This window comes from Theropithecus gelada, chromosome 12 (genome assembly GCF_003255815.1).
Source record: "Theropithecus gelada isolate Dixy chromosome 12, Tgel_1.0, whole genome shotgun sequence".
Lineage (NCBI taxonomy): Eukaryota > Metazoa > Chordata > Mammalia > Primates > Cercopithecidae > Theropithecus > Theropithecus gelada.
Genome location: NC_037680.1, coordinates 55569396 through 55585452, shown reverse-complemented (window position 1 = coordinate 55585452; position 16057 = coordinate 55569396). Strand labels below are relative to the sequence as shown.

Genomic DNA, 16057 nt, shown 5'->3' with positions numbered 1-16057 from the left:
CTTCACTTGACCATTGATTGTTTAAGCCAGTAATTTTCAAACTTTTTTAGTAATAGAGAAAATTTTTTCAAACCAACAGAGTCCTTCAGCGGATGCAGTTTGAAAATCACTTGTGTTAATTCTTTTTTTTTTTTTGAAAAATGACACTTATATTCTGAACAAAAAATATGCAATTGAAGTCATATTGATTGATTAGTAAGTTGAATCATCTTAGATGGTTATTTGTTGACATTAAACAAAGTGGTTGGATAGTAGTAATGGTTGACCTAATGGAGGACAGAAGTTCATTTATGGTTCGTACGTTATGAATTCCATTTGTGTCACTAATATGAGTATTTTTCTTCACTTCACACTTACCAGTTTTTAGTGATAGATGTCTAGCAATCATGTGGAATTGTTTCTTTCAGTATTTTCTTCTTTTTAAGCTTCTAAAATTACCTCAAATGTCAACTAGGTCAGAAGATGGGCTTCAGTATGAAAATAAAACATGTAGGAAACTTCCAAAGACACGATGTGGGTATAAAAGTATTTAAAAGTTACATTATACTTTTGGCACACTGAAAGGGACTTGAACGTACATGGAATGTAACTGTGTTCTACTACCTTGATTTCAGACTTCAATATCCAGTTCCCATGCACCCTTCTCAGCTGTGCAGTGCTTTATCTTTATTGTCTTATGAACAGTATATGCCTGTCTGACCTTTGTGAGTTAACGCAGATCATTCCTCATAACAGAATACTCTTTTGACTTGGTTTACAAATTCTTCCCTGCCTCCCTCCCTCCCTCCCTCCCTCCCTCCCTTCCTCTGTCTTTTTCTCTCTCTCTCTCTTCTTTCTTTTCTTTTCTTTCTTTCGATGCAATCTTGCTATGTTGCCCAGGCTAGTACTGGACTCCTGGGTTCAAGTGATACTCTCACCCTCAGCCTCCTGAGTAGCTGGGACTGGAGACTACAGGCACACCAATACCCCCAGCTCTGTTTTCCTCAAGTCTTAGCTTTTTAATGAAACTTCTCACATTTACTGCAGCTCTTAATCATTTTCTAAATCCCTTTTTATAATTTTTATATATCTTATACAACATAACAAACTATCTTATTTCTTATGACCTAAATGTTTTCTTCCTAGGTTCATTGGAAATTGATTTTACTTTACTTGCAAGTATTTACTGTGCTGGGCACACGAGAGGTGCTTGATGAATTGATTACATTAAGCACACTAAATGGAAGAAATTTAAATAAAGCGATATTTGCTATGTTTGGGTGAAGATTTCATGGGTGATTTTTTTTCGTTTTTTCTAAATTTTCTATAATTCTCCTATACTATCATAAACATTTACAATCTATAGGTAGCCATTAGATATTTTCCAATTTATGTCTTAAACTTATTATTGTAGTAAGATTGGATTCAAATATATATTATTCAGATTATGCCTTAATATGTATTACATGTTAAATTTAAATCTCTTTTTTAATAGGAGGAAAGGACAGACGGAGTGGCCTCATTTTGACAATTCCATTATGCCTCGAACAGACAAATATGGATGAGCTGAGTGTCACCTTAGACTACCTACTCAGCATTCCAAGGTGACTCTAAAGGTGTCTTTTCTTAAATCTCAGTATGTTTTCTTTCAGTTACTAATGATTCTTTCTATTGTTGAAGTATACTTTGCTATCTTATTTGCTTTTATTCACAGTGAAATTATAATTATAGATACTAAAATCAATGACTTATAACATCATTGCAGATAAAATGCTCATTTTATGCTCTTGATGAATTTAATGATTTACAGATTTCCAAAATGTATGTATTGTCAACTTGTAAGGAACACTGTAACTAAGCATCTATATCATGTAACTTTAGAAAAATTGGAGAATTTAATCAGTAGAAAAGATCTTTTATTTAGGTAAGCTATTTCACCATATTGATATAAATACGTGTGCAGGTTTTAATGTACTGAGTGAGTGAAGGCTGTTAGGAGTTTATAAATATTTTTATTTTAAAAAATGTCAAAAATGTTTGTTTATATTTCAATGTAAAGGGCCTTTAACTTTAGTTTTCACATTTGTTCAGTGAAGACCCAACTTAAACCTCTTTATTTGCCCTAGTCTACCCATCACTTCAACAACAAAAATAAAGCTTCCTCCCCATCTGCTTCTCCCATAATTGGGACTGGGGCACAACTGTGACTGCATATTAGTCATCTGGAGTTTTTTTTCAAAATTCTAATGATCGGGGGTTCACTTCCAGAGATTCTGATCCAATTGTACTTGGGAAGCCTGCTTATCAGAATTTTTAGAAAGTCTTTTAAGCTTCTTGTGTATTTCTAATGTGCAACCAGGTTTGTAAACCACTACAATTAAGCATGTAAATGAAGGCAGGTTTCTGTGTGTGTGTCTGTGTGTGTGTGTATACAATGTAGAGGTAGAAAAAGGAACACGACTATTTCATATACTGCTCTTAAGTTCTGGCTAGTGAATTTTAAAACATTTTCGTCAGAGTAAACAATTCTTTGTATGTTCTTCCTGTATTTGCATTTTATTGACACAATAGCTTTTTTCCGTTTAAACCACCTTGCAGAGTATGGAGTTAAAACAACTCATTTTAATCGCACCTGCGTCCAGTAGTGTTCTGTAATTTAATGATTCTGTTGCTGTTTGTTTTTTTAATATTGTGGAAATAGAGCTCTTCATGTGAAAATTTTCAATATTTTCAGTTTCTGGGGGTGAAAATGATGAGAATCTGTAGTCCATGTATTAGTATTAGCATTAGCTAATTGCATTAGCAGTAATCTTGCTAATACCCCAAACTGTGGATTGCTAACTTGTTCACCATCAGATAACAAACTGCTTTTTAGGTAACCATGGTTAGCCAGACTTACGGCTTACAAGTTATGAAAAAAAATTCATAGATGGATTAATAGAAGGTTAAATATGTCAAGTGCCATCTGAACAACTACCTTATTTTGTAGTTGAGGAAATTGAAACTCAGAGGTTATGGTTACTTGCCCAAGATCTCAAACCTAGTGAGTCGCACAGCTGGGATGAGTGTCCACAATTCCTGACACCAATTTAGAGCTTTTTTGTACTTCAAATGAATAGAGTTCAGTGTAGTTGCATCTCACGTGAAGTCCGGTGGGTTCAGATGAAAAGCAAAAACTACTAATTGTCAAAGTTACTTTTGAAAAATGCCTGAGGGTGGATCAGAGACTGTATTACCTTTCCATGAACATGTTAGGTTTTCCTTCAGCATTGGAGCAAGTTATTCATACTGAATTCCAGAAGATATAGTTGGCTTGTGATTAGGTTTGTTTTAAGAAAATGCATGTTTGTATATACTGGGATCATATTCAGTTCAACAGGATGCTTACCCTATCAGAGGCACTGGGTAACTGAGGGAGGCTAAAGGCCCAGCAAATTCATTCGCATCTCCTGACTCATGTTCACTCTGGTGTGGATAAGCAGGAAGTACAGCCTATACTATTTAAATTTTCTCTTTCTTTTTCTCATGTAAATGTACGTATGATGTTCCTCCAGTGTAAATGATGAATCAGTTTCTGCATATCTACACTTACCTGCCAACTAGCAGAGAAGGTGTAAGTTGAAGCAAGATGAAAGAACTTATTCTAGCAAGGCAAAATAGATACATGGATACTTTATTTCTTATGATTGTTTTGCTAAAATTTGACCTTCTCAAGTATTCATGAAAACTCTGTCCTGCTTTCTTGGATCAGTCTCCCATAATTTTGGGATTAACAAAGTGGCTGTCAGCTTTTTATCCGTACTTGCCATTTCCTTAGAGAGCTAAGGTGTTTTTGATCTCTCCATTGTGATACTAGAGAGCAGTTAACTAGATGTGTGATCTTAAAACCAATGTTTTTCATTCAGAATTTCCACTGCTCAGAAGTGCTTTTAAAATGTAACCCCCCAACATTTTATTAAAATGTTCATATATGCAAAAAAGTTGAAGGAATTATATGGTGACACCCATATGTGCACCACTTAGAAAATCTAAAACTAACATTGTGTGTTGTTTTATCACATTATCACCCATGTTTCAGCCCTCTTTTTGTCCTAGGAATGTTTTTAAGTTTACCCTACCAGATCAGGCCCCGGATGTGTCTAGAAAAGTTTTTTCATTTCTAGTATATCTACATTCTTTTGTGACCTGCTTTTGTCTCCCAGCTTCCAACTGTTAATGTTTAACTCCTTCCAGCTGTGAACATCTGCAGACATCTCCAACATTGTAGCTAGCTAAGGTGGCCTCTTCCTAATAGGAGATGTCCAAAATTGTTTTTTTGTGTGTGCAATGACTATCTTAACGTTTTGAATACAATAATAGCTTTTCAAAATTTTTGCGAAAATGAAAAGAAATTACCCCATTTTTTATAGTTTGTGCTTAATTTTAATGATCACAGGGACAAAGTGTGATATATAGCTATTTTAAATGGCTAACCTAGCACAGTTGAGAATGGAAGCATTTCTTGACTCTTTTGTACACAGGTTGGCCCTGAGTTTGTTTTCTGTTTCAGATACTAAGTGTACAGTATTTTGGATATTCATGAGTGCTATGAAAACAAAGCATGAAAAGAGTCAGAGTGATAGAGTGGTGATACTTTACAAAATAAGATGATATTTTGCCAGAGATGATTGAAAGGAGGGGCAGACCCTACAGAATCTGATCAACGAACATCGAAGACAGAGTGAGCAGTAAGTGCAAAGGCCCTGAGGCAGGAGCAGGTTTAACGTGTTCTGGGAAGATCAAGGAGGCTAGTGTGGCTGGAACAGTTTGAGAGAGGAGCACAGTGCTGGGAGGGGGATCAGAAGAGAGTCAGGAGTCAGGTCGTGGAAGACCATGTAGGCCATGGCTTCCGTTCTGAATGAGATGGAAAGCTATTGTCGTATCTGAGGAGTGATGTGATGTGTGTCATCTAACATTATTAAAGGCCTTCTGTATTTAAAGCACAGTGCTAGAAGCTGCCAAGACATTTGTAAGGTAACATTCTTGCTTTCTGGAAGCATATTATCTAATGAAGATGAATTGTAAACAAGTAATTATAATAAAAGCATAAGTGAAATTAGCGCTATTATGTAAATACTAGCAGAGCTGTGTGAGTGGAAGAGAAGGAGCGTGTAGTTGTAATCAAAGAAATGAGTGAAGATCTGCAGGATATTGGACCCAGGAAATCCACTAACAGTGTCTTCTGTGTCAAAAGTGAGTGGACTGTTTGGACAACCTCACCTTTACATAGCGGTTTTAACTCAGCTGTGTCACCCTTGAAAGGCTTAACTGGGCTAGGAACTAGGAGGCGGGGTCTTAGATTTTTTTTTCTATTACTGTTAAAGTATAGTTATAAACATGGTAACAGGGGCTATAGGAATTTGTTATTAATAGCACTTCAGGTCCTACAACAGGCCCTTTATAAAGGGTATAGCATGCTTCTAAATTAAATATGTCGTTAGAAGCAGTTTAAGCCATCATACCACTTACAAGGATGAAGTAAAAAAACTATTTCCTTTCAAGTACCTGAAAGACCACTTGGTCTGGCAATTTTGAAATAGTAATATCTTTGGATTCTGTGTATTTTCATTATCTATCTTAGTAAAATATGAGAATATGAGAGGGTTAAGTGTGTTTCTTAAGTACTCTGAAAGATAAATTTAGAGTATTTTATTCCTTTAAGATCACTACAGATGGTATTTTCAAGCTTCATTACTTTCTTAGTCTTAATGTACAGATTAATTTATAGTGTGCTTTGAAATGTAAATGTATTGCTTATATAAAATGTATTTAACAAAATGGTTGTGTAACCTACATCTCAGGACTATAGATGCCAATGTTGAGAAAGTACCACATTATGAGAATGGCACGTTTCTCTTGGTGGGAAGGCCGTCTTCTGGACAGCTGTGTCTTAGCTCTCCTTCCTGCAAAAGGCATTGGTAGAATCCCTGCATTGTTGCCACTACTCCAGACCACTCAACAACCAGCTACCCTGCCTAGCTGATCACTGTTGGGCTTGTATCCTCTTCTATATCATGGTGGTCTTCTTAGATGTCTTGTTGGTGGAGAACCCCAGGAATCCCCTCATTACTTGAGCCCACAGATAGTCATTATGTGTCAGGTTTGCTTCTCTCCACAAGTCTTTTACTTTTTTGAAATAGAGATGGAGTCTTGCTGGTCTCACACGCTGGCCTCAAACTCCTTGGCTCAAGCCATCCTCTTGCCCTAGTCTCCCAAAGTGCTAGGGTTAGAGACGTGAGGCACCACACCTAGCCCCCTCTGCAAGTCTTTTATTTTCTTTTGCTAACCCACAAGTGATGACTGTATTGGCCTTACCTTTAGTTTTTCCCAAAGAATATTTAGTGGGTCCTTTATCTTGTGATGCAAATCCAAAAATAGAGTACTTTTGTTTTATTGAGATATAGTTCAGATGTCATAAAAATCATATTTTTAAAGTAGGCAATTCAGTGATATTTAGTGTATTCACAGGTTATGCATCCGTTATGCTATCTAGTTTCAGAACATTTTTATCAGCCCAAAATAAACCTTGTTCCCATCGGCAGTCACTCTCCATTCTTCCCTCCTAACCCTTGTCAACCACTAATCTGCTTTCTGTCTCTGGCTTTGCCTATTCTGGACATTTCATATAAATGGAATCATTCAATGTGTGTCCTTTTGTGTCTGGCATCTTTTACTTAGCATAATGTTTTCAAGGTTTAGCCATGTTGTAGCATCTGTCAGTACTTCATCTTTTTTTATGGCTGAATGTCTCATTGTTTGGTTATACTGTGTTTTGTGTTTCTGTTCATCAGTTGATGGACGTTTGAATTGTTTCTGCTCTTCAGCTATTATGAATTATTCTGCTATGAATATTTACATGCAGGTTTTTATGTGAACATATGCATCAGTTTGCCTTACCTTTTGAATACTCTTTTGTTTACTTTGGAAGCTCAGCTTCTGTCCTTGCCTGTTCCCACTCTAAACTTTTAGCAATATCATCCTCATTCCTTGTAGTCTTACTGTTTCTCGGTAGAACAGAACATGACTTCTACAAGAACCTTCTTGGAACTAGTGTGCATGCTTGGAGGGAGAAGAGGAGGACTAGTAAAGTCCCCTGAACTGTTGGTGGATTTAAATCCCAGGAAAAGGTCTGTTTATTTTTTCCTATAATGTATGTAATTGGGAACAGTTTGTATGGGGACAGGTTTCACTACCAAAATCTTGCTCTGATAAGCAAAGCTGTAGTTCCATTTACTGTATTGGAAGGAGTGCAGTTGAGATCCTTATATTAAGTTGATAAGTAAACATAATAATAATAATAATGATAATGATAGGTATGTAGTTTTGGCCTTTAGAATGCAGTTTTTCCCTCCAGAAGTTGCGTTTTACTAGGTTAGACTTCTGGGAAGTGTTTAGTTAATACTTAAATCACTCAGTATAATACAGAAATCCAACACTGAAGATAATATTTTGTTGGTCAAGTGACTGAGAATGCAAAGTGAGAGCGGAAGTGGGTTAGACATGGTCTATTCAAGCTTTTGAATCAGCAGGTTCTACCTCATCTCATTAAATTTCTCCAAAAGAACTTCTTCTCCAAAAGAAGCCGATTTTTGTGATTTATTAATGACTATTTTCTATCTGTTTTGAACTGTCACTTCACAAATCTTATACTTCTGGCAGGAAGGTGAGACAAGAAATATATAACACATTTGGCAATTAGTGACTTACTTCACTGTGATCCCTTTTAACTGATGAAGAAATTGAGAGACTAGTAGTACTGTTTGAATGTTGCTTTGATTTCTTTACTTTTTAAGACACTGACTTTTATGCTTTTAGAATAATTTTCTTACCACATTAGTTTGTAAATTGTGAACATTTCCTAAAATGAGAAAAATAAATTGCTTGAGAAAATGAAAGGATACTCTGAAGAATTTTATTTATTGACAATGTAAACTAAACCAAGTGAGATTAATTCTACTGCATATGCAATTAAGTTTTAAACCTTCTTTATTTAGAATTATGAAGAACGAATTCTGGAGCTTGTTTTAATGCTGTGTAATTTTGTTTTGTTTCAGTGAGAAGTGTAAGGCTAGAGGATTTACCGTGATTGTGGATGGCAGAAAATCACAGTGGAATGTGGTGAAAACAGTAGTCGTAATGCTACAGGTAATTTTGGTTTTGTCTATCAGGAAATGGTTTTTATTTTACAGCAACAGATCCTGGTGAAAATGGCAGATGCACTTAATTTATTGGACTGTGCCTGGCGTCCTAGCAGTGACTGAGTTCTGCAAATGCACTGATCACTATTGGATTGTTCAAATTCAACTCCTTAGGTTTGAATTTAGGCAGTTAAGTAAATCTCTATTCTAATAGGTTTGTAAATGAAAATAATATGTCATGTTTAAGTAATTTAAGAATGGAGGCCAGTGATTTTAAAAGTGTGAGTGTTGAAATTATGAGACTCACGTGGGAGCTTTTGCGTGCTCTGGTGTCTGTCATTCTCCCTCTTGCACCCCATTCTGAAACTACAGGTAGGTGGTAGGATTTTTGGTTAAGTGTAGTTCAAAGAAACTTCTCAAGTGATTCTGGCTTGTCTTTCTCTTCTAGTCCCCTATTTCCTACATAAAGCATCAGGATTCACGATGATCTTATTATTTATTTATAGTCCGGAAGAAACTTACTTAACATCTGTGTCCTCAGGAATTTCAGCCCCTCACAAATTAACATTTAATAAACATCTACGATTACAAACTTTTTGAGATCTGATGCCAGTCTTGTGTTTTATATTTCCTCATGTTCCACACAGAATGTTTCTGTGACCCCTGGCATGTAGTAGGCACCCAGTAGACATTTGTTGATTTATTATAAGGGTATTGAAGATATGATTTGAAAAGGAAAAATAAAACATTTGAGTGATGCGGAGGGAAGATTGCTCTCATGCACTTGGCTTTCTGTAGGGCTTCTAGAGAGGTAAAATTTGAATTATCCAATTTAAATGAAAGTAAAGAGGGCCTTCCTCACAGGTACTCTGAGTTACATATAGCTCATAAATGAAGCAAGTACAATGAGAGTAGTTGATGGCAGGCCAGTCTGGGAGAAACATAAGTTGGTAGTAACGTGGAATCATGAACATTCACTTAAGTGGATATCAGTAATATTGAAAGAAAGATCAAGAATTTTAAATGAATTCAACAAATAATTTGGTAGCTACTTTAGAAATCTGTGGAAAGGCATATAATTTTAAAATTTAAATAACTAAGGAGAATGGTTTTTAACGTTTTATCATTTATTTAGGTTAATTGGGAAAAAGGGATTCAAGGGATAGGAACAAAGTGGTAATTTTAGGTTTTAGTTCTAGTTTTAGTGCTTATTATGTTTCTGGTACTGTGCAAAGCTTGCTATATAAATTATCTCATTTGATTTTGGCCTCACAACCTTACAGAGAAGGTCAACGAGGCTCAAGGATTTTAAATAACTTAAAATCGGAACTTAGTACAGACTAAGTAAGCCCCAGGCCTTGACTTTATCCATTTTAAAATGTGTATTTACCAGTGGCCTGTATTTGAGGCGGGGGTCTCTGAATTTTCTACCCATTGCCTCATTCTTCTTAAATGTTTGGCTTAAACTTTTCATCATTAGAATTCCCCCACCCCAACTTTTTTTTTTTCAGTCAGGGACTCACTTTGTCACTCAGCCTGGAGTGCAGTTGCATGGCTTACTGCAGCCTCCAGCTCCTGGGCTCAGGCAGTCCTCCTGCCTCAGCACCCTGAGGAGTTGGGAGTGTGGAGGCGAGTGCCACCACACCTGGCTACTTTTTTTTATTTTGTAGAGACTATATTGTTCCAGTTGGTCTCAAACTCCTGAGCTCAGGTGATCCTTCTGCTTCAGCCCCTCAAATCACTGGGATTACAAGCTAGAATCACTCTTTGGGTTAGAAAGGACATAGCCTCTGCAGGATCAGTTTTTAAGGGAGCACAAATTGGTGTCCTAAAATAAATTTTATTTTGAAAAAAAAAGTGCTTCCAGCACTTTTATATTTCAAACTTTGAGAATTAACTCTTCTCTGTGAAAGTTGTTAAAATAACTCTTAGGTAAGAAATCCATTAATTATGACCTTGTGTTCTTCCTTTCATCCTGTCATTCAACTGTGTCACAGATGAGCTGTTTGGGACTTGCTGTTTGAACTGGACTTTGATCAATGGCAGTTTTGAAGAACAATCAATGGATGATTTAATCCCCTCTTGCGATTTCTTTTCTGATAGGTATTTTAACAACTTTTGGATTTATTAATAGTTAACATTTTCAGAAGTTGCAATGGCCTCTTTACTTCTAGTCATACAGTTTCTACATATGAAGTCATTCATTGCTTTCATCTCAGAAGGTACTGGGACCAGTTGTTTGGGACCCCACAGTGCCTATAACTAGTATTCTCTAAAATGAGGGGCTTGGTTTCTCTTGTTTCTCACAGCTTTCATATTCAATGATTTTGAAATAATAATCTTCCACAAGGCAATATATGAATAAAGCTCAATTTTATCTTAAATTTTCCAGCCCCTCTGATAAAAGTTTTGATACCTTTGAATTTATTTTACTTACTTTAGTTCCAATCCAGTTGTTGCAGAGGATGCTAGATTTATGATGTGTGCATGTTTATCTCTAAAGGTTTTCCATTTTTCCCTGAATAGTAATAATAGTAATTATTATTATAATTATTCAGTGCTGCAATTTATGGTCTAGAACAGAGATTGGGCCCTTGATTTTATAAAGTTTTATTGGAGCTCAGCCATGCCCATTCATTTATATATTGTGTGTGGCTGCTTTCATACTGTCCTGACAGAACTGAGTAGTGGCAGTAGAGACATTATGGCCTGCAAAGCTTAAAATACTTATTATCTGGACCTTTGGAAAGAATATATTGGCCCCAAGTTCAGAGCATATGAAATAGTGTAGTAGAACATTAGAGTCAGACAGAGGTGGTTTCTATTCAGCCTAGTGACTTTTTAACTCTTATCTTAGACAAGTAACTTTATTTCTCTGAAGCTCAAATTACTCTCCTGTAAAATTAAGAGAATGAGATCCACTTGTTAATGAGGTTTCATTTATTTAACAAATATTTATAGCATGTGTTCTATTATATATGTCAGACATTTGTCATAAACACTGGAAACATAGGGATGACAGCATAGATAAGGTACCTGCCATTGGGAAGCTTATATTCTACTTGAAGAGTTAGACAATAAGCAGTTAAGCAAATGTAACAGCCCATGGTGATAAATGCTGTGAAGAAAAATACAGTAGTAAAAGAGACTGAGTCAGATGATGCCACTTTAGATAGGGTAGACAGGGAAGGCCTCTCTGAAGAGGGAATATTTGAATAGAATCTTAAATAAACTGAGGGAACACTACCAGGTATAAGGCAAAGGACATTCCAGATAGAGGAAATAGCATGGACAAAGACCTGAAGTGGAACAGACTTCATATTGCAGGAGCAGCGAGGTTAGCATGGCTGTTGTGGAGGAGTGAGCTAGGAGGGGAAGGTGTAAGATGAGATCTGAGAGGCCAACATGGGCCTGAGCTTGAAGGGCCTTGTAGGTCTTGGTAAGAGGTTTGAATTTCATTCAGAGTGCAAGAGAAAGTCAAGCAAGGAGCCTTGTAATGATGACATTTCAGAAAGCTGGATAGTTTGAAGTTGTTAACAATGCAGTCTGTAGAACTTGTTGGATTTAAGATACATTTTAAAGTTAGACTCTATAGGACTTGATAAAATATATGTGAGATATTTATTAATTCAATAAGTGTTCATTTCAATTCATTAGGTAGTATAAGTAACCGTATCAAGTAAATGTGAAATGGTATTTGTCAAAGATTAGCTTTTTGTCCTCCTCTTCAAGTTAATAATCATATAAAATCTTGGCCTCATTGTATAATGACTGATAAAAAACTTGTTTGAGTGAGAAAATTGATTTTATGTCTTTTGAAGAAATTCTCCAAGATGGATTGTGTTAGAAAAAATTTTTCATATTGTAGAAAAATCAAATTTAATAATTTCTCAACTAAAAATTAACTCTTACAGTTTAATCTAAACATATTCCTAGTACAGAGATTCAATAAAACAAAAAGTGATTCACATGTACAATTTATGCTGCATTGTTTATTTGAAGTATTTTCTGAATCAGCTTGTTTTTCAAGTTCTTCTTTATTGCCGTGTATGTTTTAAAGCCTAGAGAATTTCTTCTTTATTATTTTAATTCTCCAAACGTCTCTTATGTAGCTTAATCTTGACTGGTAATTTATAAATTTAGTAAATTATTCATTTTACATGTGTAATTTGTGATTATTTTTCTGTATTTTATAGAATGTTGTTCCAGCTGAGGTGTCCCTTGTTTGTGTGGTAAAGCCAGATGAATTCTGGGATAAGAAAGTAACACATTTTTGTTTTTGGAAAGAAAAGGATAGACTTGGCTTTGAGGTAAATGTAATCTCTTTTTTTAAAGTCTATTATATCTTTAAAAATAGTATTTTACTGAAATTATTTTTGATGGTTCAGCAGTGGTTACTAAGCAGTGTTTAAGGAATACTTAATTAGTGCCTAAGTAATAATTAGTATACAGTCAGCATTTGGATACTTGCTGAATGAAGTATGATATTTTGGTAAAGATCATGAAAGCTTTCTTGTTTTCCATTTTCAATTATATCATTCTTTGTTAACTTCTTTAAATAAGTAGAACCTTTGTTTTTAAAATTTTTTATTGCATTATGGAGAGGAAATTTAACAAATACTAGGAAGTCCTAGACATTTTGGAGTTGAAATTATAGTCTATTTTCTGTGACATGTCATAATTATTTTTTAGTATCTGGCCAGTTTTAATACATGAACACAGTTATCCATCCTTTCCTACTGACTTTTTCTTTCTCTCTTTCACTTTCCTTGTGTGATAGTGCATCTTATTGGAGGTTAGAAAAAAGCACTATGATGGAATGTAAATCTAAGCAGTTTGTCATATTCTTTCTTCCACACCTGTTAATTCTCAGCTGCCAGTAGGAGAGTTGATAAATAACAGGCTTTACATTGTCTAAATAAAGTGTGGAAACTTTGAAGAATACAAAGTCTAACTCCAACCTGGTATAACATAGACTCTTGGAATGCTTACAGTCAGATAATAAAGATTCATTTTGGAACTTGCCATACTATACACTCTCGTTTTTGTTTTTACCTAGGTCAGTATCAGTGTATTTTTGGTATGGAGAAAAGATTGTTAATGTATATTGGATAGAACGGTTTGAGAAAACTTAGTTTATTCTTAAAGGACATGGCTGGAAATTTCTTAAAAATACATGGTTTTATTCTTTACTTAAAAAGTTAAGCTATAATTTACGTGCAGTGAAATTAATCCATTTTAGTGATAATTCTGAGAGTTCTGACAAAACATGTAAAACCACAACCAAGAAATCAGGAAGTGTCTCATCACCCCCAGAATTCCCCTATATGCTCCTGTAGTTAACTTCTCCATTTCTAGCCCCTGACTGGTGATAGGAAAACTGTTTCTGTACTCACAAGCCCCTTCTCAGGTTTAGTAATTTTCTGTATTGATTCATAGAATTCAGGGAATCACTAACATTTGCTGGCTTTATATAAAGGTTACAGATGAACAGCCCAGATGAAGTGATATACAAAGTGTGAGGTCTAGAATGATCCAGAGCGCAGGAGCTTCTAACCCTAGGGAGTTGGGGTACACCACCCTCCTGGCCCATGAACATGTTTATCAACCCAGAAACTCTCCAAATCATTGGCCATTGATGATTAACTAACTCAGTCTCCAGCCCCTCTCCCTTCCCTGGAGGGAGAGGAGTGGCCATGAAAGTTTCAACTCTCTAATTATGCCTTGGTCTTTTTGGTGACAAGCCCTCATCTTTAATCTGTTTAGAGGCCCACAGCCACCATTCATCTTATTAACATCCAAAAAAACACTTATCACTCCAGAAATGCCAAGGATCTTAATAACTCTTGTATCAATAACTGGGGACTGAGACCAAATACTGTAATAAAAGATGCTCGTATCACCCAGGAATTACAAGGGTTTCAGGAGTTCTGTGCCGGGAACCGGGGACAAAGAGCAAATGCATATTTCTTATATCACAGTATGACAGATGGTATCTGTTTAAGCCTTTTACCCGTTTTTTTTTAAAAAAAAAAAATGTCTTTTTTGTTACTGGATTTTGAGTTTTTTTAATGTATTTTGTATAGAAGTCATTTATCAGACACATAATTTACTAATATTACATCCTACTCTATTGTTTGCCTTGTCATTCTCTTAACATTTTTCAAGAAATTTTTTTAACTGTGATGAAGTCCACTTTTTCAGTTTTTTTTTTTCCTTCTGATTTCACAGTTGGAGAAACGGTTTTCTTTTATGAATCAGACTTTTGTTGTCATAATCTGAGAAATCTTTGCCTTACTCAAGGTCACAAAGATTGTCCTTGATATTTTCTTCTAAAAGTTGTATAGTTTTAGGCATTAAATTTAGATCTGTGATCTATTTTGAGTTCATGTTTGTGAGCTATGGTCAAGAATATGTATTTTATGACTTCAGGTTTTTTTCGGTTTTTTTTTTTTTTTGAGACGGAGTTTTGCTGTTGTTGCCCAGGCTGGAGTGCAGTGGTGCGACCCCAGCCCACTGCAACCTGCGCCTCCCAGGTTTAAGAGATTCTCCTGCCTCAGCCTCCCAAGTAGCTGGGATTACCGGCATGCACCACCACGCCTGGCTAATTTTTTGTATTTTTAGTAGAGATGGGGTTTCTCCATGTTAGTCACACTGGTCTCAAACTCCCAACCTCAGGTGATCTACCCGTCTCGGCCTTCCAAAAGTGCTGGGATAACAGGCATGAGGCACCGCACCCAACTGACTTCAGTAATTTTAAGTTTGTTAAGGTTTGGTTTGTGACACACTGTATGTTCTATCTTGATGAGTTCCCAGAATAAGTATTCTGTTGTTGGATGGAGTGTTCTGTAACTGTCAAGATGATTCATAGTGTTATTCGGGTCTTCTCTATCCATGGTAATATTGTGTCTACCTGTTCTTTTAATAACTGAAAGAGGAATATTGCAACCTCCAACTGTTATATCTGGGATTATTTCTATTTTATTTCTGTCAGTTTTTGCTTCATGTATTTTGAAGCTCTATTGTTTATTGCATAAAGATTTAAGATAGCTGTGTCTTCTTGGTGAGTAGGGCCCAATTTATCATTTTTGAATGTTCTTTTTTATTCCTGATACTATATCTGGCTCTGAAGTGTACATTGTCTGATATTAATATAACTACTCCAGCATTCTGTTGATTAGTGTTCATGTGTTGTATCTTTTCCATTATTTTACTTTTAATTTATTTCTTTATATTTAAAATGAATTTTTTGTAGACACCATGTAGTTGGATCTTGCTTTCATATCCAGTTTGACAATCTCTGTCTTTTCATGGGTATGACTATTTGTATTTAATGCAGTTATTGATTCGGTTTATAAAATCTACCATCTTGCGAGATTTTATGGGGTTTTTTTGTTCTTTTCTGTCTTTGGACTGAGTATTTTTTATAATTACATCTTACTCCATTATTGGCTTGTAATTTCTGTCTCTTAATTTTTTAGTGGTTACCTTACTGTTTACTGTATACATCTTTAATAATCAGTCTAACCTTCAAATATTATACCACTTCACATGAAATAGAAGGACCTTAAAACAGTCTATCTCCAATACTTCCATCCCATTGTTCTTATACATTTCACTTTTACTGTGCTATAAACAAACACTACATTGCTGCATTTTTTTTTTTTGCTACAGATAGTCTGTTTTCTTTTACAGCAATTAAAAATTTTAAATTAATTTCATATTTACTTTCATTTATGCCATTTCTGACATTCTTCATTTCTTTTTGGAGATTCAACTTTTCACATTCCTTTAATATATCTTGCAGTGCAGGTCTGTTGGCATTGAATTGTATCATTTTTTGTTTGCCTGAAGAAAATCTTTATTTCTATTTTAGTTTTGAAAATTATTTTCAATGGGTA

At 35.3% G+C, this 16057-nt stretch overlaps 1 protein-coding gene across 2 annotated transcripts in view; it reads left to right on the top strand.

Annotated features, from left to right (window-relative positions):
• Window positions 1-16057, top strand: part of SESTD1 (SEC14 and spectrin domain containing 1) — a 149908-nt gene that overhangs the window by 73442 nt on the left and 60409 nt on the right. For both annotated transcript variants that reach the window (XM_025405481.1, XM_025405482.1), the window contains 3 exons: window positions 1475-1583; window positions 8073-8163; window positions 12353-12466. In XM_025405481.1, the coding sequence (XP_025261266.1) occupies window positions 1475-1583; window positions 8073-8163; window positions 12353-12466 (314 nt within the window). The remainder of the gene's footprint in view (window positions 1-1474; window positions 1584-8072; window positions 8164-12352; window positions 12467-16057) is intronic.